General features: G+C 47.3%; 1 protein-coding gene and 1 long non-coding RNA gene across 5 annotated transcripts in view; one reads left to right on the top strand and one right to left on the bottom strand.

Moving 5' to 3' along the window:
- Nucleotides 1–100: 100 nt before the first annotated feature.
- Nucleotides 101–24,249, bottom strand: part of RGS6 (regulator of G protein signaling 6) — a 650,515-nt gene continuing 626,366 nt past the window's right edge. Inside the window, exon 18 of one of the 3 annotated variants that reach the window (XM_019800711.2) lies at nucleotides 101–638. In XM_019800711.2, the coding sequence (XP_019656270.1) occupies nucleotides 606–638 (33 nt within the window). In that variant the 3' untranslated portion in view covers nucleotides 101–605. Of the gene's footprint in view, nucleotides 639–21,005; nucleotides 21,285–24,249 lie in introns of those variants that run through there. The other 2 variants (XM_019800720.2, XM_019800714.2) reach the window with 2 other exon arrangements.
- The window catches only part of LOC117795909, a 35,087-nt gene continuing 21,121 nt past the window's right edge, over nucleotides 10,284–24,249 (top strand). Inside the window, exons 1-3 of one of the 2 annotated variants that reach the window (XR_004620069.1) lie at nucleotides 10,284–10,430; nucleotides 15,965–16,194; nucleotides 21,392–21,734. This is a non-coding gene — a long non-coding RNA (uncharacterized LOC117795909). Of the gene's footprint in view, nucleotides 10,431–15,964; nucleotides 16,195–21,391; nucleotides 21,735–24,249 lie in introns of those variants that run through there. The other variant, XR_004620068.1, reaches the window with a different exon arrangement.

Genomic DNA, 24,249 nt, shown 5'->3' with positions numbered 1-24,249 from the left:
CAGCGGCTCCTCCCCTAAAGCTTCCAGAAAGAATCCAGCCTTGCTGACACCTTGATTTTAGGGCCTCTGAATCTCAGAACCAAAGGATAATCCATTTGTGTTATTTTAAGGCGTTATGTTTGTGAGAGCAATGATAAAACAAAACAAAACAAAACAGAACAAAACTAATGCCGGGGCGTTCCAAGCAAACTGGATCCTTCAAACCAGTATCCTCTTTGTTTGAGTGTCTTGTCCTCCAGACTGTAAACACTGGTCCTTCGTGCGTTCCTCACATGCATGTTTCAAAGTGGGCAAACCACATCAGAACCAAGAGGAGTGTCTTATGTTTAGCAGTTATTGGCTCGCTGATGACTTTGCATAGATCCGAGCCAGCCAGGTGGCACGGAACGGGTGGAGTGTCGGCTACCAGGTTTTGCGGTGATGGCCGTGGTGATGGAGAAGAGTAAACGCAGGCATAATTTATCACGTCTCGGCCCCCTCAACACCCTGCTAAATATCAGAGTAACCTTTAAAGAAGGCAGAGACCATCAATTAAATAAACAGATGCCTTGATGGAGAATAGAAGTGTAAACACAGGCACCATTTCATAATTTACTGACGGTAAATCAGCCTTGTTCTCTCGGTGGGCTGTTCTCCATCTGCATGAAAGAAAAAGGAGGAAATCCATCAGAACAGGGCAAGGACCTTCATGAGACCCGCTAACGAACAAAACAGATTACAGAGAAAGCTTTGACATCTTCTTCCTGGGGTTAAGATTTTTTTTTTTTTTTAAAAACAAGGGGTTGCATATGAGTTTGCCTGGAACAATTCAGGAGATGCCTTTGGAGATGCAGGAGGGTGGTGGAGATGACTTTTGGATGGTTCATACTGCCTTTTAATTCCAGCATCCAGAGATTGTGATTTGCGCCTGCACATTCACACTCATGATTAAACCATATACACAGGTTACTTAATATAGCTGGAAAAACACACTGAACCATAGCTCTGGTGACCTGAGGATGTGTATGACATATTCAGCAAAATTGGGCCAGGGATTAATATTGCTAAGGTCAGTGTGGTCATTTTGGGCACACGGTGGGTAATCTTTTATGAGGGTTCACCACTCTTCGGTATCTTAGTTCATCTGTAATGGACTGGCAGAGAGAGATGGTTATTAGAAAATAAAATGCACTTAGAGTCCCCCCATGAATCATTTATGGAAGATACCATGCTTCCATAGACCATGAAAATATGGCTGTTAAGGGCAACTCAGTCACTATTTCTGGCTGGCTTTCAAGCGTGACTACGGACTGGAGAAATGGGCCTGGACACACTGGAAAGATCTAAGCCTTCAGGTAGAAGGGAAGATGTGTAGACAGAGGTGAGCTCAAGGGGGCGGCCTTCACAAGCCACCACATGTGATACCCATCCTGCGAGGGGTCCCTCGCAGGAGAAAGTGCCCGTGGCCTTACTCTCCTTCCTGTTCCCACTATAGGCCAGAGGAGGAGAGGTCAACTGATGAGGCAATTAATTCAACAGGACTGAGGTTTGGGCAATTAACTTTTAAATATGCAAGCAGTTTGGGAGAGGGAGGAAGTGGTTTCCTCCTAGCACAGCTGATGAAAGATGGTGTGATGTTATCAAGGCTTTTGGGTAACCAGCAGAAGTGTTTTAATCCCCACTCTGCCCACACTCAGAATATCAGAGCCATGATAGCTTAAGGATGGGGGCCTCAGGAACCGAAGAAGGAAAGAATCGTTTCTCTGTGGGTCAACTATAAATAGAACTTAAGGTCTTTCTAGAAGGCTGGGGGAAGCAATCAGCTAACTAAAGAACTGTGCAGGAGTTTGCCCAAAGGTGCAGTTTGACCTAGGCTTTTTGTTTCCTTTACAGTCGATAAGTGAGGGGAAATGTCTTTGCTTCTTGCAGGTGTGTCTGAATCACAGCAGGCCTCCTGCCGGAGAGGAAGTGGAGGCTGCAAGTGGGGGCGGGAGGACCTGGCTTTGAATCTTGGCTCCACCGTGTTTGAGTTGTTGGATCCTCAGTAAGTCACTGTACCTGGGCTGGACTCCTCTGTAAAGCAGGGGTCAAAATACTCACCTTACAAAATCCTACCCTGTTATGAGGATTAATCGATGGTTGATAAACATGCAGCACTTTCTAGGGCTGCAGGGAGACAGACTACTGGCCAGGTGGTTAGGAGATTTTGGTTCTTCTAACCTCCACCACCAGCCCGTTCCCTTCTCATAGAACAAGGGGGCACGCCAGGTGCCTCGGAACTCTCTGGGTGACTTAACCTCCCTGGCCCCTCTCCTGGAAGTTCTGGTTCAGAGGAGGTAGGTTGGGCCTAGGAATTTGTTTCTCAGCACGGGAAATATTTGAGAAACCTGGATTGGATTATTTTCTTCTGTGAGCATCTCAGACCATAAGCGTTATAGGGTAGAGGTGAAAATGCAGACTGCCAGCATCTCTAGCAAGGAGGGCTAGAAAGTTGCATTTTTGGTTTTAAAAATATTTTATTTATTTATTTATTTATTTGAGAGAGAGAGCGAGAGAGCACACAAGAGCAATCATGAGGAGGATAGGAAGAGCAGAAGGAGAGGGAGGGGGAGAGAATCCCTTGTAGACTTCTCTCTGAGTGTGGAGCCAGACGCAGGGCTCCATCTCAGGACCCTGAGATCACGACCAGAGTCAAAACCAAGAGTTGGACAGCCAACTGACTGAGCCACCCAGGCTCCCTTGGAAAGTTGCCTTTTTTTTTTTTTAATTGACTGATTTTAGAGACAGAGAGAGAGAGAGAGCACATGCACAAGCGAGCTGGGGAAGGGGCAGAAGGAGAGAGAGAATCCTAAAGCAGACTTTGTGCTAAGCACGGAGCCCAAGCAGGGCTTGATCCCAGGACCCTGAGATCATGACCTGAGCAGAAACCAAGAGCTGGTTACTTAACTGACGGCACCACCCAGGCACCCCAGAAAGTTGCCTTTTTAACCAGCATGTCAGGTGACTCATATGAACAGGAGTATTTGGCAAAGCGAATGGAAATGATCTTTAGGGTCTAAGTCTATGACTGTTCGCTCTGAGCCGATGGTCAGCAAGGTGCACAGGTCTGGCCATATTGTGTGTCAAAACGGGAAGTTCTTCCATTGAGTTGGTAAATGGCCATTGTCCCCACCTCTCCCTAGTGTCCTGACCCAGGACCCTCTTCTTGGAGGACCCTCTCCCACCTCCGCACAACCGAGTCACTAACGGGTAAACACCGGACACAGGGTGGGTCTCATTGCTGGGAGGAGGCAGAAACCAAGAACAACTCATGGGTTTCCTAACTTTCTTCCAGCTTTGATTTGGCTTTAGTAGCTAGCCCTTTTTCTGGTGGTGGTGCATCTTTCCCCTTCTGGAAATGTCTGTGTTAGACCCTTGATGGCAGGAGTGGCCCTCCTCAGCTCATCTCAATATGGCAGAAGATCGTTTACTGGCAACGATGTTCCTGCCAGTGACCCCAGCCTCTGAGAAGTCCCCGGGACTATCGACTGCCCTCTGCTTGGCTCTGCCCACGTCTTGGGGACTGGAGTGTCACTGCAGTCACAGCCTGGAGTTCCGGCACATCACATGCATGCCGCCCCACCACAAACGCTTCTTGGATGTTACTCTGAGTAAAAATGTTGACAAAAATCCTTTTAGAACTATCTTAAAAAAAAAAGTCTCAGGCATAAAAATGCTTGTATTCTAACAAGGGGTTTATTGTGAGGGTGCACGGAATACATAATGGCAGGATGGCTGGAGAGCTTCAGACGTTAAAAAACAGACTCCAAAAGTCAGGCTGCTGGGTTTGAATTCTCCCTTAGCACTTAGGACCTGGAGCAAATTGTTACTTAGGCTTTCTAGGCGTCTGTTTCCTCATCTGTAAAATTTGAGTAATGAGAGGCCTGGATTAATCTTACAGGGGCTTTGTGAGAGCTAAGGGAGATTTTGCAAGCAAAGCGTTGAGAACGATGTCCCGCATATAGAAAGAGCTCAATAATAAACGTTACCTGAAGGCAATCTTGTCCTGTAAAGAGCAAGACAGTAAATATTCTAGGCCTAATGGGTTATGTGGTCTCTGTCACAACTACTCAACGTTGTCTCTGTGATGTGAAAGCAGCCAGAGATAATATTGTAAGGAATGGGCGTGGCTGTGTTGCAATAAAACTTTATTTACAATAACAAGTGGCAGCTAGATTGCCCCATGGGGCCATACTTTGTTGATGCTTGTGTCAAAGTAAGATAGGTATGCTATGGGGAGGCAAGAACAGCTAAATCACCTGGCCTCCTAGACATTAGAATAGAGTTCAGGAGCCGGGAGGCTCTCTAGTTCCTGTGAGTCCCTTCATAATTGTGTGAGCCAATTTCTTAAATAAATCTCTCTCTCTCTCCATACATATATATAAAATCTCCTATTGGTTCTGTCTCTGGGGGAATTGTGACTGAACAAGACCCCTTCCTGGTCTGTGGCCGTATACAGGCTGGAGGCCTTGGGTCAGTCAGCACAGTGGTTGGAGATGAGGCCCTGGGTGTCTAGGATCTGCTTCTCTTAGCAAAACGCTATGGGAGTCTGTCCCTTGGAAGGGCCTGAACTCTGGGGCTTGGCCTACCTACCACACTGTCTTCCTGTACTGGTTTTTTTTGGTGTCACTCATAGAACTATCAGCCAAGCATCCCATAGCTCTTGGCATTACATTGTCCCTTAGAGTCCAACCTAAATGTGTACACTATGGAGAGGCAGCCTGGTACAGTGGAAGGCAGATGGGCTCTACAGACTATGACCAAGAGCAATTCACTTAACTTCTACAAGTCCTATGCTTCCCCTGCAAAATGGGGATAATGGTGTTTCCTTGCATGGCGGTGGCAAAAATTAAATGACATGACATGTGTGAGAGTTACTGGCACATGTGAAGCGCTCACCAAGATGTTAGTTTCCTTTTTTACTTCTCCTCCCCAACCCCCGCCCTGAATCATAATTCTATCCATGGTTATTTCCTTTCGGCGATGCTGGCGGATCTGGTAGAACTTTCTGGACCTCCTGTTTTGGTACTGCAGAATATCCGGGTTCCGAGAACAGTAATGGTGGCTTGAGCAGCCTTACCCCTTCCTTTGTAGGGTTTCCTGCATTCACGAAGCTCCTCGCTTTACTTAACATCGCCTCTTCCATCTTTTTGAATATTTTCATTAGCCAACCTGTGGCTCTATGTAAAGGACTGGAACAGAGTTCAGCTGTGGGGAGAGAGCAGTCTTTGGTTTTGGGGAGCAGTGAATTCCATGGCAGAGGGAATGGTGTGGACTTTGAGCAATCAGAACCCTTGAGAGGTAGGGGCTCCTGGGTGGCACAGTGGTTAAGCATCTGCCTTCAGCTCAGGGCGTGATCCTGGCATTATGGGATCGAGCTCCACATCAGGCTCCTCCGCTATGAGCCTGTTTCTTCCTCTCCCACTCCCTCTGCTTGTGTTCCCTCTCTCGCTGGCTGTCTCTATCTCTGTCAAATAAATAAATAAAATCTAAAAAAAAAAAAAAGAACCCTTGAAAGGTAAGTATAAAACAATGCTGTCTTCTTTTCTTCCTTTTATTTTTTAAAGATTTATTTATTTATTTTAGAGAGAGAGAGTGAGTGAACACATGCACAGGAGTAGGGGGTAGGGGCAGAGGGAGAGAATCTTGGAGCAGACTCCCCGCTGGGCCTGGGGCCCACTGTGGGGCTTCTCTCACAACCCATGAGATCATGACCTGAGCCAAAACCAAGATTCAGCTGCTCAACAGACTGAGCCGCCCAGGTGCCCCAGCAATGCTATTTTCATTTCCATTGTCTTTTTCAAATGTATTCATGGAGGCAAGTTCTTCCTTCCCATTGGCTGGAAACTCATGCCATTTCATGCCTTTTCAGCTCCCTCTTAGATAATAAAAGCCCTTCAGTCATGCTAAGTCACCAGACACTGTCTCGACCCAGAAATCAGAATGCCCAGGCCCATGCAATACCAGCTCTACGACTCCTCGGAATGGCTACTTGCAGGCAGGAAGCCTGTGGTTGGTGAAGGGGTGGGGACAGTAGGTTTCTTTTTCTCTCTCAGTTCCTCCTCCTGGGCAGTTATTCTCCTCTAGCTCATTACAACACTGCCCACGCTCGTAGGAACTGGAGATCATTTCAGCTTCTCCTTATAGGATTGTTGGACAGTGCCCAACCTGACCACAACTGTTCCCTCTCGCATCATTGGCTCACATCCCATTCAGGTGAAACACCCAGGTGTCCCTGCCCAGACATACACTGGGATTTGTAGGTCAGTCTCCAGACTGCAGAAGTATCTCCATCCATCCATGATAGGAGAAGCCAGCCAGCCCATCTCTTCCTGCTTTTTAGATTTATAGCCTGGAATCCATCATGGGTTCACGGTGTCCCTCCAGTCCCAGGGACATGTACCAAGCTTTCTGAAGTCCCTTTCTTGAGATTTGAGAAGAGAAATAGGCACCTCCCACCCTCCCTCTTGGAAGGGTTAAGGCTTACAACACACCAATATGTTTTTTCCAAAAAAATCTTCTCTACAGATCCTCTCCCTTAATCTCTACAAGCCAGATCATTTCATGCCCTCAGTGTGAATGTCAGTGAGAAGTTTGAGTTCGGTAACCCATTTTTGCATCTTACCTCAAAACTTTGCATCTTCTTCCGGCACCGCGTTAGAATGTTATGTCTCTCATGATGCCTCGAGCAAAACTTTCAATTTGACATCTTGTTATATTTACTTTGGTCTTGATGCAATTGCAGGTGAAGATGGGGCAGCCAAGGAAGTTCTGCTGCTCGAAATAGCGATCACTGTGCATCCATGCCCATGCCATGAGTTTCTTGTTGTCTTGTTGCTGACAGTCTCTTGGGAACCAGCAAATCTGGCTGGGATCACCCACGAGTCTTGTGGATGCGCTCGGCCAGAGAACACAGTGGGTACTTCTCAGCCTTCCCTTGTGGAGCATTTTCAGAGACAGCTCGGTGTACTCTTTATTACTTTTTCTTCTTATTGGCTTCTTCGCTTCTCCATAGGAAGACTGATTAAGCCTAGCTCCCCTGGAGTCAGCACCTAGCTGCCCAGGTGTTTTTGTTGCTTTCCATTCTTGTCTCAGACATTTGGAGGACTCTTAACCTCCTGGGGCTGTGGAGGAGGGGGGGAACTGGCTTCCCAGGGCCTCTGTTGGTTTTAGGTGGCAGAAGGGGAAGCGGGCATTGGGAGGAGAAGCAGGAGGGGAGAGGAGAGGCTGCCATTGAAGATTCCACCACCGAGAAGGATACCCACCCCTTCAGCCTAGATGTACCTATTAGCTGTAGCTATGGGCAAGCTTTCCATCTGTTTTACATGTGGGTGTTTCTTCTCTTCTGCAGACTGGTCTGCCACATGGCCAGCACCCTCCACGTCCCGCACCCACGCAGCCTCTCCCTCGGGTCACTGGACACAGTAGGCACTAGGTAAATGCTGAGTTGCTGAGGCCCACTGGCTTAGTTAGAAGCAGAAACCAGAGAACCTCCTTTACATTTAGTTCCATTAATGCCACAGGGGCTCATCCAGGGCCTTCTGGGTGTTAGCGCCACACAGAGGCGTTACATAATTAATTTGGTCGAAGGCAATGGAAAGATGAAATTTAGTTCTCCAGCCAAACCTGGTTTAATACGCTATTACGAAAAATATATATTGGGGATAAAAAGGAAATATCAGATGAGAAAAATCACCCATAACACTACTGTCAAGGTAATTACTGTCAATATTTTCTTAAATCTCTCTACTTTCATGCATATTGTTTTAAATAATTAAATTCACTTTTATATTCGATTTTGTTTCCTTCATTTCCAGTATCATGTAAAATTGGTTTCTAAACATTGCTTTGATTTTTTATATAACTTTTTTTTCTGTTTCTAAAAATACAATGGATGCTCATTATAGGAAATTTGGGAAAATGGAAGAGTAGAAAGAAGAAGGTAAATAGCATAACACAGCTTCTGCCCAGACACAGCTACTGTATTTCCTTCAAGTCTTTTTTCTATGAACTTATTTGTGCATGTCTTAGAATATTGGCAACTGTATGCTGTTTACAGTTCTTTTATGTGTTTTTTTAAAATCAGGGAAGTAATATGTACACATGATTAAATAAAAATGGCAAGTAAAGAAGGATGTAGGCTGAAGAGCAGTCCTGCTGTTGACCTCCTTCCATCCCGAGTCCTGATCCTCAGAGGCAGCTGCTTTGAGCCCTTCTGGTATTTTCTTCTGGTGGTTATGTCAGCCTGTGTCTCCAGTTGACATGGGTCTACCACGGTTTCCTGCTTATCAGTGTTAGACATTATCCCCTAGACTTCCTGCTCTCATGATGTGGCTTCTCTGTCCCCATCTCCTCCATGGTGATAATTCCCCTACTGGTTACTTTTCATTACAAGCAACTAACTCACATCTTTTTAATCTTGTTCTATCAACTCTACAATTACTTTGACCCTTCATATGTTCTACAGGGAGGATAGTAACACTCCCCAGCAGCCCGCCCTTTCTCAGGTCCCTTTCCCGGAATCCAAGGATCAACTGCATGGTCTGCAATATGTTAGCTTTTCCATAGTGTTCCACATGCAACCATTAAGTTTTTCATCTTTCCTAAAGATTCTTCTGGAAAGCTAAGAATCGATAAAAAGTGTTTATGTCACTGTGGCTGTGTCTCCGTGGCTCCTGCAGGGCCGAGCAGTACCCTGATGGTGCATTTGCTGTTTGAACAGCTGTTTTTGCCTAGGTTTTCCTTGTCCCTTTGTTTTATCTTTATTAAATTTTCTATTTTACCCCAAATTTTTCATCCGATCAGGTAAGCCAGTAACTATGTTGCTTTCCAGAGGCTCTGCTCCTGGGTCCTCTGTCTTGCTGTGACCTATACTGCCTGAGATCAGTATCTTGTAAGGTTTCTGTTTGGTAGCAGTCCATTAGGTAACTTCCAGAAACTCGGTGTGAAGCAGGTAAATTTTTTGAGTCCTCCAATATTCCACTGTAACACTTGATTGGTGCTTTTGTTGGGTATGGGATTCTAGATTCAGGACAACGTGCTCTCAGAACTTTGAAATCATCACCCTCATTGCTTATGAGAAACCTAAGGCCAGCCTGGTTCTGAGTCCCTTACAGATGTATTTTTTTTTTTTAAACACCCTGGAAACTTTCAGGATTTTCTCCTCATCCCTAGGATTCTGAAATTTTCAATCATGTACCAAGTACAGGTGGTTTTCCAGTCATTGTGCTAGGCATTTGAGGGGTCCTTTTATTCCAGAGGCTCATGTCCTTCAGCTCTGGAAAGTTGTGTTGTATTATTTCTTTGATGATGTCTTCCCTGTATTTTCTCTGTTCTCCCTGGAATACTACTTTTTGAATATGGAGTTTCCGGATTGAGTCTTGATTTCCTTATTTTTTCTGTCCTCTATAATTTTGATTTACTTCCTTGGAGGGTTCCTATAATCTGGGTCTTCTATATTGATACATCTGTGTGTGTGTGTGTGTGTGTGTGTGTGTATGTGTTTAAGAATGGAACATACTGGTGTCTTATTGCAGGTGGTGTAGGGGCACTTGACTGCTTTCTGTGCCACAGCACAGTATAGGAAGACTGTCCCATCTACAGATATTCAGTGATTCCTTATGCAGTCACTCCCTGGTCTCACTCCTGCCCTGATTCACATGGACATTTCTGAGTGCCAGCCTTCTTCCTTTGGCCAAATCACCCAGTGAATGTGCTCTAGGCTGAGGGACTCATCACCCCACTGGGTCAGTTACCACCTGTCCATCCAATTTCCAGCCTGGCCAAGTCTTTTGAAGTTGAGCCCCCTACTTGCTCTTTTTTTCTTTACTCTCATTTAGTGGGGTCTCGAAGAGAGATGCATGTACTTAATGTGCTTATTTTATACCGGAAGTCTCTATAACATATTTTTAAACAAAAGAAATTTTATTGAGATAAAATAAAATAAAATGCAGCCCTTTTACGTGTATAGTTCACGGAGTTTGAAAAAGCACAGCACAGTTAAGACGTAGTAGATTTCCATCTCCGAAATGTTCCTTTGTTCCTCTCCTGTCAATCCTTGCATCCCCTTCCTCACCCAGTCCCAAGAAACTACTAGTTTTGTCTGTTCTAGAATTTTATATACATGGAACACACAGTATGTTCACTTTGTGTCTGGCTTCTTTTTGCTGGAATAATGTTTTTGAGATTCTTCCAGATTGTTGTATAAATCACCAGTTTGTTCTTTTTGCTGCTGAGTAATATTCTGTTATTTACAGGAGCCACGGTTTGCTTATTCATTCTTCCGTTGGTGAGCATTTGGATTGTTGCCCATTTTGGTGAAGTGATGATGGATGTTCGTATCCAAGTTTTGTGGACATATATTTTTATTTTTCTTGGTTCCATACCTAGGAGTGGGGTTGCTGGATTATGGGGTAAGAGCATGTTTAACTTTATGAGAACCTGCCAAACCATTCTCTAAAGTTGTTGAACTATTTTAAACTCTCACCAGCAGTAAACAAGAGTTCCATTTGCTCCAAGTCTTTGCAATACCTAGTACTTATTCCCCCTTTGGGTTGTAGACATTCTGGTGAGTGTGTAGCGTTAGCTTATCGGTTTTATTTGGATTTCTCTGATGACTACTGATGTGGATCTGTTTTTCATGCGCTTTGGTCATTTGCATGCCTTTTTTTGGTGAAGTGTCTTTAAACCTTAAGCTCCCTTTTTAACTGGGTGATCACCTTATTTTTTTGGAAAGTTGTTTTATGTTTTAGAGTCTGGTCTTTGGTCAGACGGTCCCTGTGTGTCTTTAAACCCTGTGTTTCCCCCACTTATTATTGTATCATAAGACGTTCTTCATGTAATTACTTTGTTTGAAAACATGATATTTAATATTTCTTAATATTCTGCCACCACACGTACCATTATTTATTTAACGGTTTTTGCTGTTGAACCTTTATGTTTCCACTTTTGTTTTGTGATTGCTCAGTGCATGTCCTCTTGCAGAAATCTGGTTTGTTCCTTGAGATAGGTTTATAGAAGCAGAGTAACAAGGTCAAAGCGTAGAACACGTTAAGGGCTTTGATATGTACTGCCAGATGGCTTCCCCAAAAGTTCGTGCCAATTTAAAGTGTCACCAGGAGAAGATAAAACCCCCACTTTACACCACTGTTGCCAGCTCTAGGTATCCTTATTTGAAAAAAAAAAATCTGCTAATTCAATGGGTGGAAATGGTAGCTGGTTTTAAGCAACAGTTCTTAAATTATTAGTGTGGTTGGACACCTTTCCAAGTGTTCAGTAGTCATTTGTTTCTCCTCCTCTGTGAACTGTTTATTCGTATCTTTCGTTCTCAGATGAGTTTCAGGGCACGTTTCCCAACTCTGCAAAGAAGTTGCAGTGGGCGGAAGTGTTCAGTGTTGGAGGTAGGCGAGGAGGGAATTGGGCTGGCAGCTGACTAAGTGGGGCACCCTGGGACATCCAGGGACCCTGCACGCTCTTTTCTTCACACAGGCCAACTGGTTCCGGAAAGCTCCCATTTCTTTCTGTGAATAGCAAGAGGGCAACACTGAGGGGGTCCCAAGAAGGAGGGACAAAAGCTTTCTGGGAGTTAAATTGTAACTTTGTTGCCTAATGGAGCACAGCAGTACTATGCAAGGTCACCAGACAGGGTCAAAATGGCTCCCAGGCCCACAAGTTTTGATAGTGACCACAACAAAAGAATTGCCAGACCTAAATAATAAGTTTGTCTCTCAGGAGGGGGGATGGGGTGCAATGCTCAGTAACCAAAATGAATGTGAAAATGCCCCCAGGCCTGTGGGGAAAAAGAACATCACATGAGTTGTAATCCTTAAATTTCACTGGGTTTTGCCTCAATCTGGTCATGCAGAATGCTCCCAGGAATATTTTGAGCCCAGGAGTGTCTCATTCATTCTCCCAATAAGTATTCCAATATAGAGGTGGGAGACACTGAGGTGCCTCTCATGCGTTCACCAACCATCATCCTTGCCTGGTCCTTCTGGGAGTTCCAAGGGCAGGTCCCCCATGTGTTCCTGACAACATTTACGGGAGTCCCTGAGAAGCCCCGTACATAAGCCCACCAACGAGTCTTCCCCGCGTATCTCTGGGAACTCCCAGGGGCTCACAGATGAGAGCTCCTCCAGTATTATCGGGGTCCAAAATAGCATCTTACACCTGCACCTCAACATGTTCCTCTGCCCAGATGTTCTGGGAGAACCCAGGGAGAGTTGTATTGGAGTTCACAAGCAAGGCCTCCCCTTTCTAGCATAACCACTGCTCCAGTTGGGGGCCTCCCACTTGTCATCTGACCAGGCACTACTAGCCCTTGGTGGTGATAATGTCCCCCTCTCATTGAAGCCTTCGGGATGCCTTAGTTGCAAAATAATTTGAAGACAAGTGGAGCAGAATCCATCTTTTTACTCTGTTAGAGAGGGAGTGGCCAAGCAGGGCTGGCTATGACTCAGTGTTTTACATATTATTAGTCCACAGTTCGTTCTATTTTTGCTGACAGTTCTCCTGTTCTTAAGGGAATTCCGATAGAAGTCTTTGTGCACTGGGCCAGGAGAGGCACGTGAATGACAGAATTATCCTTCTGATGACAGAGACTCTGCTGCTGAATTAAGTTCATCACATCTGACTGCTTCTCCCCCTAGAATGAACCGTTTCCAAGGAGAATGCACAGGCCTCCTTGTAAATGAATGTATTGTTCGTGTCCTAGCTCAAGGATAAATGGATTTATTATAAGGTATGGGGCTGATGTTTCCAAAGGTCAGGAGACCAGCCAGGAGACATGCCTGACTGTTGGAGCAGAAGCCCACTGCTGGGCCCAACTGCATCCATTTCATTATTTCTGAGACAGGGCCCCAGCAGCAGAATTTCTACCACAGCTTCTACCAAGAACCAAACACCTGTGTCCCCAGTTCTGGTCTTGTGGCACATGGCTGTCACCTCATTTTACTCATTTCCACTTTCTGACTATCTGATGGGTGTGTCTGCTTGGTAGAAAGTAGGTCACATGAGGTCTGGAAATGGATGCGGTTTTCTGTTCTCAGTCTCTGTAGTGCAGGAAGGCATGTGAGAAGGGGTTTGGCAAGAGTGTGAGGTGAGCCATGGTGGGCTTCTTATGGACACGTCCACCAGCTTACCAGAAATACATAGACATGGCTGACCCTCAGCTTATGTGAGAACCATGCTCAGGGATAAAGGGCTCTCATGGCTGCACACCATCCTTACGCTCTGTGGAGGCTGTTGCCGAGGTGTGAGGATTCACGCTCTCCATCCTTGTAGCTATTACATCCCTCTTGGGTAGATGAACTCCTTAGAGTACCTTGTTTTGGTATTAAATAGTTAGACAGGGGCGCCTGAGTGGCTTAGTAGGTTAAGCATCTGCCTTCAGATCAGGCAATGATCCCGGGGTCCTGGGATTGAGTCCCAAGTCAGGCTCCCTGCTCAGGGGGTAGCTTACTTCTCCTTTTCCTCCCCGCTCATGCTCTGTCTCACTATCTCTGTCTGTCTCTCTCCAATAAATAAATAAAATCTTAAAAAAAAAAAACCCAGACAACTTTACTAACTTCTCTTATTCTCATTGGTTGACTAATTGATTCATTCATCAAATATTTACTGAGTGTCTATTATGTGCCATGCGCTGTGATAATATTTGGGATACTATAAACAACCTGATATAATCTCTATTCTTAGGGATCTTGCTGAATCACAGGGAAGCGGGACAAGGCATCAGGTTATTATGAGAGAGCTGTGAATGCTGGGATAGAGGGAAGGCTAAGATGACCTGGCAGGGTTGGGGTAGTGGGACAGATCATGGTGGGTATATTGTTTTAGGATTGAGCACTGCAATGAGTCCCAAAAGTCAGAGAGGGTGGAGATTGGAAAGACCTTCCTGGCCAAAGAGCCACATGTGCAAAGGAAAACTTGGGGAATACAAGACTCATGCAGAAAGGCCAAAGCATAGAGTCTGGGGTGGGAGTGGGGAGAGATAAGGACAGAGGCGTCAGTAGGGTCAGATCATGAAGGATCTGAAAATCTGTGATCTGAAATTTGGATTTCATCCTGAAGAGAATTCAGATGTTATTCTGAAGATTGCTTTTGAAGAGTTCTAAACAGTAGAATAGTGGGCTTAGACTAATGTCTTAGAAAAATAAGATGGCCACATGGCAACCATGTGGACTGTAGACTGGAGGCGGCCGAGGAGAGCAGGTTGAAGAGCTAGTCCAGATAAGAAATTTTGAGACTTGAACTAGTGCAAGGCGGAAAGGGAGGATGGGATAGGTGGGAGAGATGCATAAAATTTAGAGTCCACCCCCGCCAGACCCAGGACAGGTCTCATCTCTATAGGATGGTGGGAATGAAGCAAAGGGAGAAGTAGATGTTTTGAGGTGTTACCCTGAATCTCTCAAGACTGAAGGACTTACACCTCCAGCCCCTGGAAGAATTGCCCTCAGCTGAAGACAGTTATCTTGTCCAGGGCCACATGGACAGCCTCCATTAAGTGTTGGGTTGACATCAGGGTACAAAATCCACATCCCAGGCCCTTTGTCCCACCTTGACACAACTCTGAGGCCCTTTGTCCCACCTTGACACAACTCTGAGGCCCTTTGTCCCACCTTGACACAACTCTGAGGCCCTTGGTCCCACCTTGACACAACTCTGAGGCCCTTTGTCCCACCTTGACACAACTCTGAGGGCCATCACAGATTCAGAGCCCCCTTGGGGTTGGCTGAAGCCTAGGTTTACACTTCACTGCAGCTCAACATCTCTTTTTCCAATCCTGCTTTCCTCCCTTGCTTTCCACAGGTGGGCATCCCCAAAGCACTTTATAGCACATTTCCTTATGCTAATCTTCATCTAAGAGGCTGTTTCATGGGAAACCCAAACCTGCAGTGGATGACATCCAACCCTTGGTTTGTGAGCAGCGTGGATGGTGACATCATTCACTGATATGTAGAATGCAGAAAGAGGAGGTGGTTCGGGAGGGAGACCATGAGTTCACCTTTGGAAAAGTTGAGCTTGAACCTCCTGAGACTTCAGGGAGTGAGACTAAATTTCAAAATCAACGTGTAGGCTGCAAGTGTAAATTTGGGAGTCATTAGTGCTCTGGGGTTAGCTAGCATCAGTCTGTCTCACCTTGGGCTTCTGCATTTGTCATTCCCTTGATGCCTGTGTGGTTAGCTGGTTCCTCCTTGTCATTCAGACTGTACCTTCAAATGTCAGCTTTTCCAAAAGGACCTCTTAGTCACCCAATCTAAAGTACCACCCACTTCTTTGTTATCACATCACTCTATTTGCCTTTCTGCATAGCACTTAGTGCTATCTGACATATTCTTATTTGTATCTCTATCTTCCCCCAAATGGAATGTAAGTCTCTAAAATGGAGGGTCCTTATAGAAATTTCTCACCTTTCTGTCCCTAGCATCCAGAACAGTGTCTGGCATGTGGTAGGTGTTCAATAAACTTCGAATAATTGACTGAATGATTCTGTTCTTTGTCTGCTGTGGACATTTCTTAGATGTAATTTGTTAGACTGAGCACCCCCGGATATTGTATCAGCTGGAATTAAATCTGAAGTCCTCAAAGCCTTTGTCTCCAAGTTTCTGGCATTCTCTGAAACAAAGCCTGCCTGAAATATGGCCATTTATGCTGTGTGAATCCAGACCATCCCTTCCTTGGCCATTAGTCATTTCACCTCTTGGATGATGATTCTTTCTCATTTTGCTTTCCCCTGCACCACTGGCTTGATTGGTGGTGATGAGCAGAGGGTAGTCCATTTATGTGAAACACCTGCTTCCCACCTGTGTCCCCATAAGCAGTCAGCTTTGGACCTAGTGCAGGAAGCTGGTGGGTGTCTTTCATAGCTGAGTGGGCTTCCAGAATTTTCTCCAGGAGTCAGGTCCAAACTGGCACCATATGGGTAACCATCTGTATGTCATTTTGCCAGCATTGCATCAAATACATCTGCCGGCTTGTGAAAGAGACCAGAGGAGGGCTGGGGCACCAAGGAGGATTGACAGAAAAACTGGCCCAAGAAGAAGGCTGAGCCAGACAGAGCAGTTTCCACTTTGTGAATCAGACTGTGATTCAATTGGCCTCCTTTCCCTTATTCATGAAATTCAGCCCAGAAGGTTGTGTTCTTTCATTGCTCCCATCAACCCACTCTGAAGCGAGCAGGTAAGGTCAAGGTCAAGGTTATTTTACCTAACCTGGGGTGAAAAAGCCCATCCTGGTGCATCAGATTTCCCATGGTAGGGGAGCTACATGGGATTGCGGCTGTGCGTAGGCTCCTAGTGCTTGCATTATAGCCAAGTCATTCATCCAACACCTAGTCAGGCTACGCTATGGGCCAATTACAAACGTTCCTTGGGTCAGTGATAAGACTCAGAGAACCAAGAGCCAGCACGTTTCATTGGATGGGGCTGGAGGATTACACCGGTCCAAAGTGCAGGGAAGTCTCGGAGGTGAAGCTGAAGGGACTCCATTTGAAAACATTCCTTAGTTCCGCATGTGGGATTTGCACACGTGGTTCTGCTATCTCAACCCCCCACGTACTCAACAAGATATTGTCCCATTGGGTCATTGGGCGCTTTGCAACCTCCTCCATTATTTTATTTGTTCTTTCATGAATTCAGTTAAAAAGCATTTAACTGTTACATGCTGTAAGAGGCGTAGGGATCCAAAGTTGACTACAACAGCATCTTTGCCTGGAAGGAGCCCAGGTGGGCAAGGGAGATAGATGTACAGATAATATACTGCACTCATAAAAAGGGGGCCCTTATCCCAAACTTGGGGGAAAGGGGGATCAGAGGAGGCTTCTGGAGAGGGGTGGAACCTGAGCCAAGCTCCGAAAGAGAAATCGGATTTAGTGAGGAGGGAGGAGAAGGGAAAGCATTCCAGGCACAGGCGGCAGTGTGTGTGAAGCCTGCTGGTGAGAGAAAGCAGAGCTCCCAGCCTGCTGGGAGCGGTCTCCGTCTGGCCACCGCACAGGCGCAGACAGGCTTTGGGACACCACCCGAAGCACACGGACAGCTCTGAAAGGATGGATTGGAGGCGTCAGAGGGTCAGACCTGAAATCTGTGGGACATGATTGCAGCTGAATTGCATGCAGAGGGCCTGGTTAGGCTGTGGAGGTGGGAAACGACTGGAATGGAATGGGAAGGAGGATGGTGGCTGAAGAGATCCAAAGACAGACTTTGTCACTGATGGGTTGTACAGGGGCAGAAGGAAAGAATAGGACTCCTGCTTTAGGCTTGAGGAAATGGATGGCTGGGGATGTCACGAACATTGCCAAGGCACCTCAGGGAGGAGCAGGTGGGAATACCCTTTCCTCTTCTTCAGCCTCGGAAGGAGGCCTGGGTCTGCTCAGGAAGAAGGATCTGGGCAAGAGGCTTCAGCTACAGGGACTCGGAGGACCCTTCTGTCATCAAGAAGCCGCTCTTAGAAATGAGGCTGTTTCCCCTTGGGAAGCCCGAAGGGGATGGGATGGCCACACTGGGCACTGGCCACTAGACACTGCCTGCCCTGGGGGGTGCAGAATGAGGCCACTGCCTGCGAACTCAAAGGCAGTATTTCTGCTCTGGACCTGCACTGGGAGTCTGAGGAGGGGACTCACAGCTTGCACTCGCTCACATGGGGCAGGTGGAACAGGTCGAGGGCAGGGTGTTAGCGGGCACGCCCTGGCATGCCCGGATCCCTTTCGAGGGCCAGAGGGGTGGCTAGTTCTGCCTGTGGTTAGCTGGAGACCAGAGTCCTAGCTCCTTGGTCATGTAGGCAGCGGAAGAGCTACTTGAAAGAGATCGCGTGCATAGATTATACCAACACAGACCCTGCTTTCTCTGGAAAGCAATTTCAAAACCACTTCATTCTCCACCTGCATTTGGCTAATGGCCTGATTATAGCCACACTAATAACCTTCAAACACTCTCAGGAGCGGCCTTGGCTCTGCAAGTTCCCGCCTCCCTTCCTCCTTGCCCTATTTCATGCTTCTCTGGGACCACAGTGACAACAGCTGTTTATTTCTCCCAGGGCCCGAGTTACTGGGAGGAGAGGCAGATGGCTGTGGGCTAATTCCTGAAGTACACTTCTGGGGACCATCAGTGCCGGCTCCCAGGCTGACATCCCACACAGGGCTACAGGTCAGAACGTGAACCATGGCCATGAATATGGATGCCGACGATGGAGACTGATTGCTTCTGTCCTGCAGGGCAAAACTGTCGCCCTGGGTGGGGATGACATTTTTGCTGAGATACAGGGTCGGGGGAAGGGTTGTCCCCTGAGTCCCAAAGGCAAAATGTTTTAAGATTTAGGATACTGGCCTCTCAGAGAAAGGTGTTACTGCCAGAGGCAGCACAGAGAGGGATTTGTATCTGCCGGACAGTCTTTCCATTCAGCTCTTTTCTCTTGCCCTGACAGCACCCTGTTAGCGGCGAGCCCCGATGGCTGGGATCGCGGGAGGGTTTTTGTGATGGTTAAGAATCTGGACGCAGGAGCGGCAAGTTGTCGTTTTCCTGTTCTAAGGACCTAGCTGTCCAGGTTTGGGGGCTGGCTGATAGTGTTCCCCTAGCTTGCTCTTTGCCCCCTCTCTTCTAGTCCAGATCCCCCCCAAGCTCCATGGTGCAGCTCATGCCCCACCCACGGGCTCCTTGAACCCGTCTCTGGTGACTCCAGTCCACACGGAGCTGACTTGCTCCCTGAGGGGCTGCATCACTGCTTCGAGCTGCAGCTGGGCACGCCACTGCAGCCTGCTTGCTGGCTCCTGGCTCTGATGGGTCTCATCTGGCCCTGAGACCATGAGCGCTCTGTAGTCAGAGACAGCAGCCCTGATTATACATTGTTGGTCTCGGGTGGCCCTCGGTTAGGGCCAAGCAACCAGCATTCTAATGGATGAATCTCTAGGACATCAGTGGGGCTGGTCATTGTCACTGGCTGTCGTTATCCTGGGGCTATAGGAAAGCCTACCCAAGAGATGTCACTGAAGACGGGTCTGTATGCTTCCCCCTAGTGTCTCTGGGCATTGGGGCTGGACATGTCCTCCTCCTCCTGCCCTTCCACAGCCTCTCAGTACGTCTGTAGGATGCATTCTGAATTGGGTTTGTTACTTGGATGACTGGCTTCCTGCCCGGTGTAGCAGCCAACCAGAGTGCTGCCCTCTGGCCTAATATCGATGGTCTGCTAGACACGGTATATATGGCACATGACAGTGATAGCTACGGACAGTGATTACCTGTTCAGAAGCCCACTCAGGGGCTTCTGTAATCCGGCGCTTTTGGCCACGTCATTTCCTTTCCTGAAAGATCCCTCAGCAACCCTTTCATCAGGGTCCCCCTTGGCAGATGCCTACTTACCCCTTACGCCTCAGGCCAAGTATCACCCATCTTCTGTAGTTTCTTCCAACCTCTGGCCCCCAGTATTCCAAAATATTTTATACTTCCTTTCACTTTAGCGCTTTTCACATGAAGCCATATTCATTTATGTGCCTATGCCCCCCCGGCAGACTCCTGGGAACTCTTCAAGGGCACAGACTCCGCCTCGGACGCCTTTCCATCTTTGACACTAGCCTGACACGTCATGAGTGCGTAATACGCACCGCACGATGGGGCTCAGTGAACTCTGATGGCAACGGAGACACTGAGATGTTTAAAGCAGGAAATGGGTATATGTTGATAGCGCTGCAGGTTATTGACCGGAGACAGGGATGTTCCTGCAAACAGTGAAGGTCAAGCTCTGCACCTCAGCTCAGGCAGAGGCAGTAAGGATGGAGCAGAGCAGAACTGGCAGGATTTGATGTCCAATGGGGCTGGAGGCTGCAGGAGGGGCAGTCAAGGTTGGCTGCGGGCTGTTGGGAGGTGGGGTGGTGGAGTATCACTAAGAGAGGCAGTCATCTGGGAGGAGGAGGACAGAGTTGTCCCAGAAGCCCGTGAAGGTCTTCCCAAGCCAAAGAAACACTCAGAGTGCTTTTTTTCCCCCCAAATAAGTAAAATGAGGATCTCTCAAATGAGCAGAATGAAGTTGTAATGGTTAGAGCAGGTAGCTTGGCTATTGGCGTTGAGGGTCGAAGGGAGACGTACACAAGCCCTGAGTCAGCTTCCAGGTGTAAGGCATAGCTCATTTCAGCTGCTTGCTGTGAGGGCTGAGGCAGTGCGGAGCGCAAGGGCTCCAACCCCTGGAAGGACAGGAGAAGCGTCCAGCCCGTGCCAACGCCCAGACCACTCAGAAAGCCTCCGTGCGTGCCTTGAAGGTGACACACTCCAACTTCTTCCTCTATTTAAAGTGAGACGTGATTCGGGTTTTGAAAGCAATGTCTATCTATTCCTGGGGCTGATGGCCTGGGCTAGATAGCCACTAATCTGAGCTGTTCCCCTGTCCCTCAGATCTGGAAATAGCAGTGACATGAGGAAGCGGCTTTCTGAGCTGGGGGCTGCACTGGGCTTCTTCCAAGGACACTGGGAGACTTAAGTCACCTTTCAGACTTGAGTGGGAGGCGGTGCTTGGGGTTGGCCTATGTACCTGGAGCTCTAGTGTCACGGTTCAGATAGGTGTGTGGCATGGAAACACATCTCCTTGGGTGTGTTGTTATTACGTTCGTGGGCAAACTAACCCAGCTTTCTTCAAATTATAATGATGTTTCCTGGTGACATTTCAACGATTGCCTTGACATGATAAGAAATGGAGCTGTGGTAAATGTGTGTGCTTTTCAGAGGCAGGGTCAAAAGGGGTCAACGGTGGAGGTAGGAGAGGTGGGAGAGCGAGGGAAGAGGTAAGTGCTGAGAGCTGGTGAATGCTACAGGAATGTAGAACCTGCGCCATGTTTCCTCGTAGAGAACTGTTTCTTCTTTGAGAGATTTGCTCAGATATCCAGCATCTAGGCACCATAGACCACCCTTAACAGATAACATTGCAAATTTTCAATGTATTTGTTCAGAAATATTCCATAGAGGTATGAATTTCATATGGATCTGAATTTAGAATTCTGGGCAAGAGAAAATTATTCGTAGCTTTGGTATCACCCCGAGTTAGAGACAGCGTAGGGCCCCCGTCGTTGGTATCAATAATATCCCTGCCTGTTACAGCCCCTCTTTGGGAACGTCAGTGCAGGTGTGCATGAAGATGACTTTAATAAACAAAATGAGGGGTTCAGTCTCGTGAGCCTGGGGACCCTCACCAGCAGCCTGACTCTTCAGATGGCACTAAAAGTTCCAGAAAGGAGAGGGAAGAGGTCTCTGCAGCAGAGGTCAACGCTGTCACAAGCCTTTGTATTTATTCACCTGAAAGACATACAGAAGGCATTTCAGGGCCTTGGGCTCTCAAACCAGGCTGCAGATGTAGAATTTGGTGTAAATTAATATTACTAATGAAAGTTGCATGATTTCAGAGCTCCTCTGAAGATCACTCATTCTTCCCAAGGGACAGTGGAGCAGGTTAGGAGCACTGAAGGCCCGGAAGAGGGCAGCCTTGGATCCATCATGCTGAGAACCCCAGATTGATAGATTCCTACTCTCCAAGGCTGTGTGTGTCCTGGACCACAGCATGGCTCTCGTGACTGTGCTGTCTCACAAAGCTGTGTCATTACAGATACTCATTTTGATGACATTTCTGCAAACAGTTCTGTTCCAAATGGTTAAAACCAACAAAAGGGTTTATGCTTCAAGGTGCAGAAAACATTCTATGAAATTACAGATCTATCCTAACCCATCTGCTGCTTTAATGGTGCACTAAAGGAATGACCTTACTGTGTTGGAGACCTGGATCCTTCTGCTATAAATCATTATCTTTTATTTTATTTCTGTTATGGGTTCCAGGATGATGCTGTTGGATGAAGACTCTGTATGCACTTTTTGGGGAAGAGAACAACAGGATCTCTCTTTGTTCTTGGGAACTCCGTGTGATGGGCCTGTGTGTGTAGGCGCCCACCTTTATGTGGCCAAACAGAGACATATCTAAACCAGTTTTATAGGACTTGGAGAAAATGCCCTAAATAGGAAAACTGGGAGAATAAAATCTATTGCTTCTGTGAAAAGGAAAGCAAAAAGGTGACAGGAGAGCCACAAACAAAGGAGAATCTTTCCTTAGCCATATTCAATGGAGACTGGAATTTGGTAAGAGCCAGTTTGCCTTGAGCCCCACAGAGGGCCCTGATGATTAAAAAATTAAAGGAATACTGTTATCGGACTGCTTTCTGGAGAGGCAGTCCCACCAGAAGGCCCTTGAAGACCAGGACGTGGAGCTTCCAGCCATTCTAGAACCCTTCCCACAGTGATACAGGGCAGATGAAAATGAGGTGTGAGAGCAGAAGTCATCCAGCCTGGGGTTCACTCTATGCAGAGCACCGCACACAGCATCAGCTTCCAAATGGGACTGGCTTTTCTTTCTAGAAGTGATGGAGACGGGGGAGGACGTTTCATCCCAGCTGCACTTCTGAAGGCAATCTGGATGAAGCTGGAGGCACACAGGCCCATCTCCTCTCACTGCTGTCTCTAGACCACTGACCGGTGAACTCTGCTCAGGAGCCCTTCTCCATTGGGAGGAACATCAGCTGGTAGCCTGTCCTCTCCTCATCCTCAGTGCCCCATCTATGCATCTCCAGCTCACCTCTCCATAGTCCCCTAGGATAGGACTCTAGTCCCCAGCTCCTATGCTGTTCTCCCGTTCCGCCTCCTGCTGTCATCCCAATGACCTCAACATCCACTGGGACGACCTTCACCTCCTCCACTTTGGCCGGCCTCCTCCTCTCCAGTTCCACTACCCCCATGGCCAGACCCCAAATTGCTCCACCTCTGAAATAATAAAGTCCGAAATGCCCTTTCAAACACCACCTCCTATCTTTCCCCCTCCCTTACTGCCTTTGTTCTCAGGAAGCCTGCTCCCAGCCTGCCAGCTTTTTCCACATGCCCCCTTGGACCAGGTTTGAGGTCTACTGACCCCACAGCCTTTTTCCATCCTGACCTGAGTCCTCTGAAACATCCTTCACTCATCTCGCCCTGTCCAACCCCCATATTCATTGAGTTACTGTGGGGCTTTATATTCTCCCCCAGCATCTTGTGAGTCTGTCCCCTCTCTCCTTCACTGCCAGGCTTTGCCCTGGTTTGAGTCATCATGATGCCTCTCTTTGGTCTGTAACTCTGACCTTTCTTCTTCCTTCACCCTCATTGCAGGCCTCCATACTCTGCAGGCTCCAGTCATGGACTCCACTCACTGCTCCCTAAACAGGCCAGAAATTTTCATGCCACCCTCATCCTGTTTTCCTCCTATGTAGAAATAGTTGCATTTTATATGTAGTTGTGCCTCTCTGCCCTGTGTCCCAGGTGGTTGGTTACATGTCTGTATCTTCTAGAAGGTGTGGTCTTTGAGGACAAGGACCACTTTTACCCATAATCTAAGCAGCTAGCACAATGCCTGTCACATGACCAATGTCAATAAATATTTATAGACTTAAATGTCCCAGGATGTGCCTTCCATTAGAACTGCCCCCCTGGGTCATTTGTCAGGTCAGCTACCAAATCCTGCCTCATTCGATCTAGCTTCTTTGGGGGGAGAGGCACTCCTGCCTTCTGCCAGTTCCTCCTTTCTCTGTGGGGCCAGCTGCTGGGTGGTCTTTCCTGTTCTGATAACATGAGGCTGGGTGGTGGAGGGGGTGGGAGGGGCAGCAGGGAACTGGGGAATGGCCCGGAACACTGCGTGAGTGAACTGGCATAAGTTCTGTGGGCTTGCCAGCTGGCACCTTGTAGGAGAGCCAAAGGGAAAGTTGGTTTTCTCCAGCCCAAAGCTCAGACTCCTGAGTGCAGTCACGAGCCTTAGTGCTAAAGGCTTAGGAGTGAGAAGTATCAAGGTCACCTCTGCTTAATGGCTGACCGCAGAGGGGCCTTGTGGATGTTGTGTGTGTGTTCATGTGTGTGGATGCTGCCAGCCACTGAGCATGTCCAGGGAGCTAATAATATGCTTCCACAGTGGAACTAGAGGAAGAGCCACTGATGCAATTTGTAATTTATTGTTTGGTTTGATCCCAATGTTTTCCCTTCGTTTCTGACCTGATGGATTCATCTGCAGGCTCAGTGGGTTGCTGTTGGCAAAGTCTTGCACGCATAGAAGCATTTAACAATAGATTGACTCATACACACACATCTGCGTGTGTGTGTGTGTGTGTGTGTGTGTGTGCACATACATGAAGCATCCTTAAGCCCTAAGTGAGGGACCTGTCTTCCAGAAGGGGAACCCAGGACTGGTTGTTTTGTG

Source organism: Ailuropoda melanoleuca, chromosome 14, assembly GCF_002007445.2.
Source record: "Ailuropoda melanoleuca isolate Jingjing chromosome 14, ASM200744v2, whole genome shotgun sequence".
NCBI classification, from domain to species: domain Eukaryota; kingdom Metazoa; phylum Chordata; class Mammalia; order Carnivora; family Ursidae; genus Ailuropoda; species Ailuropoda melanoleuca.
This window is presented reverse-complemented; position numbering and strand designations above follow the sequence as displayed.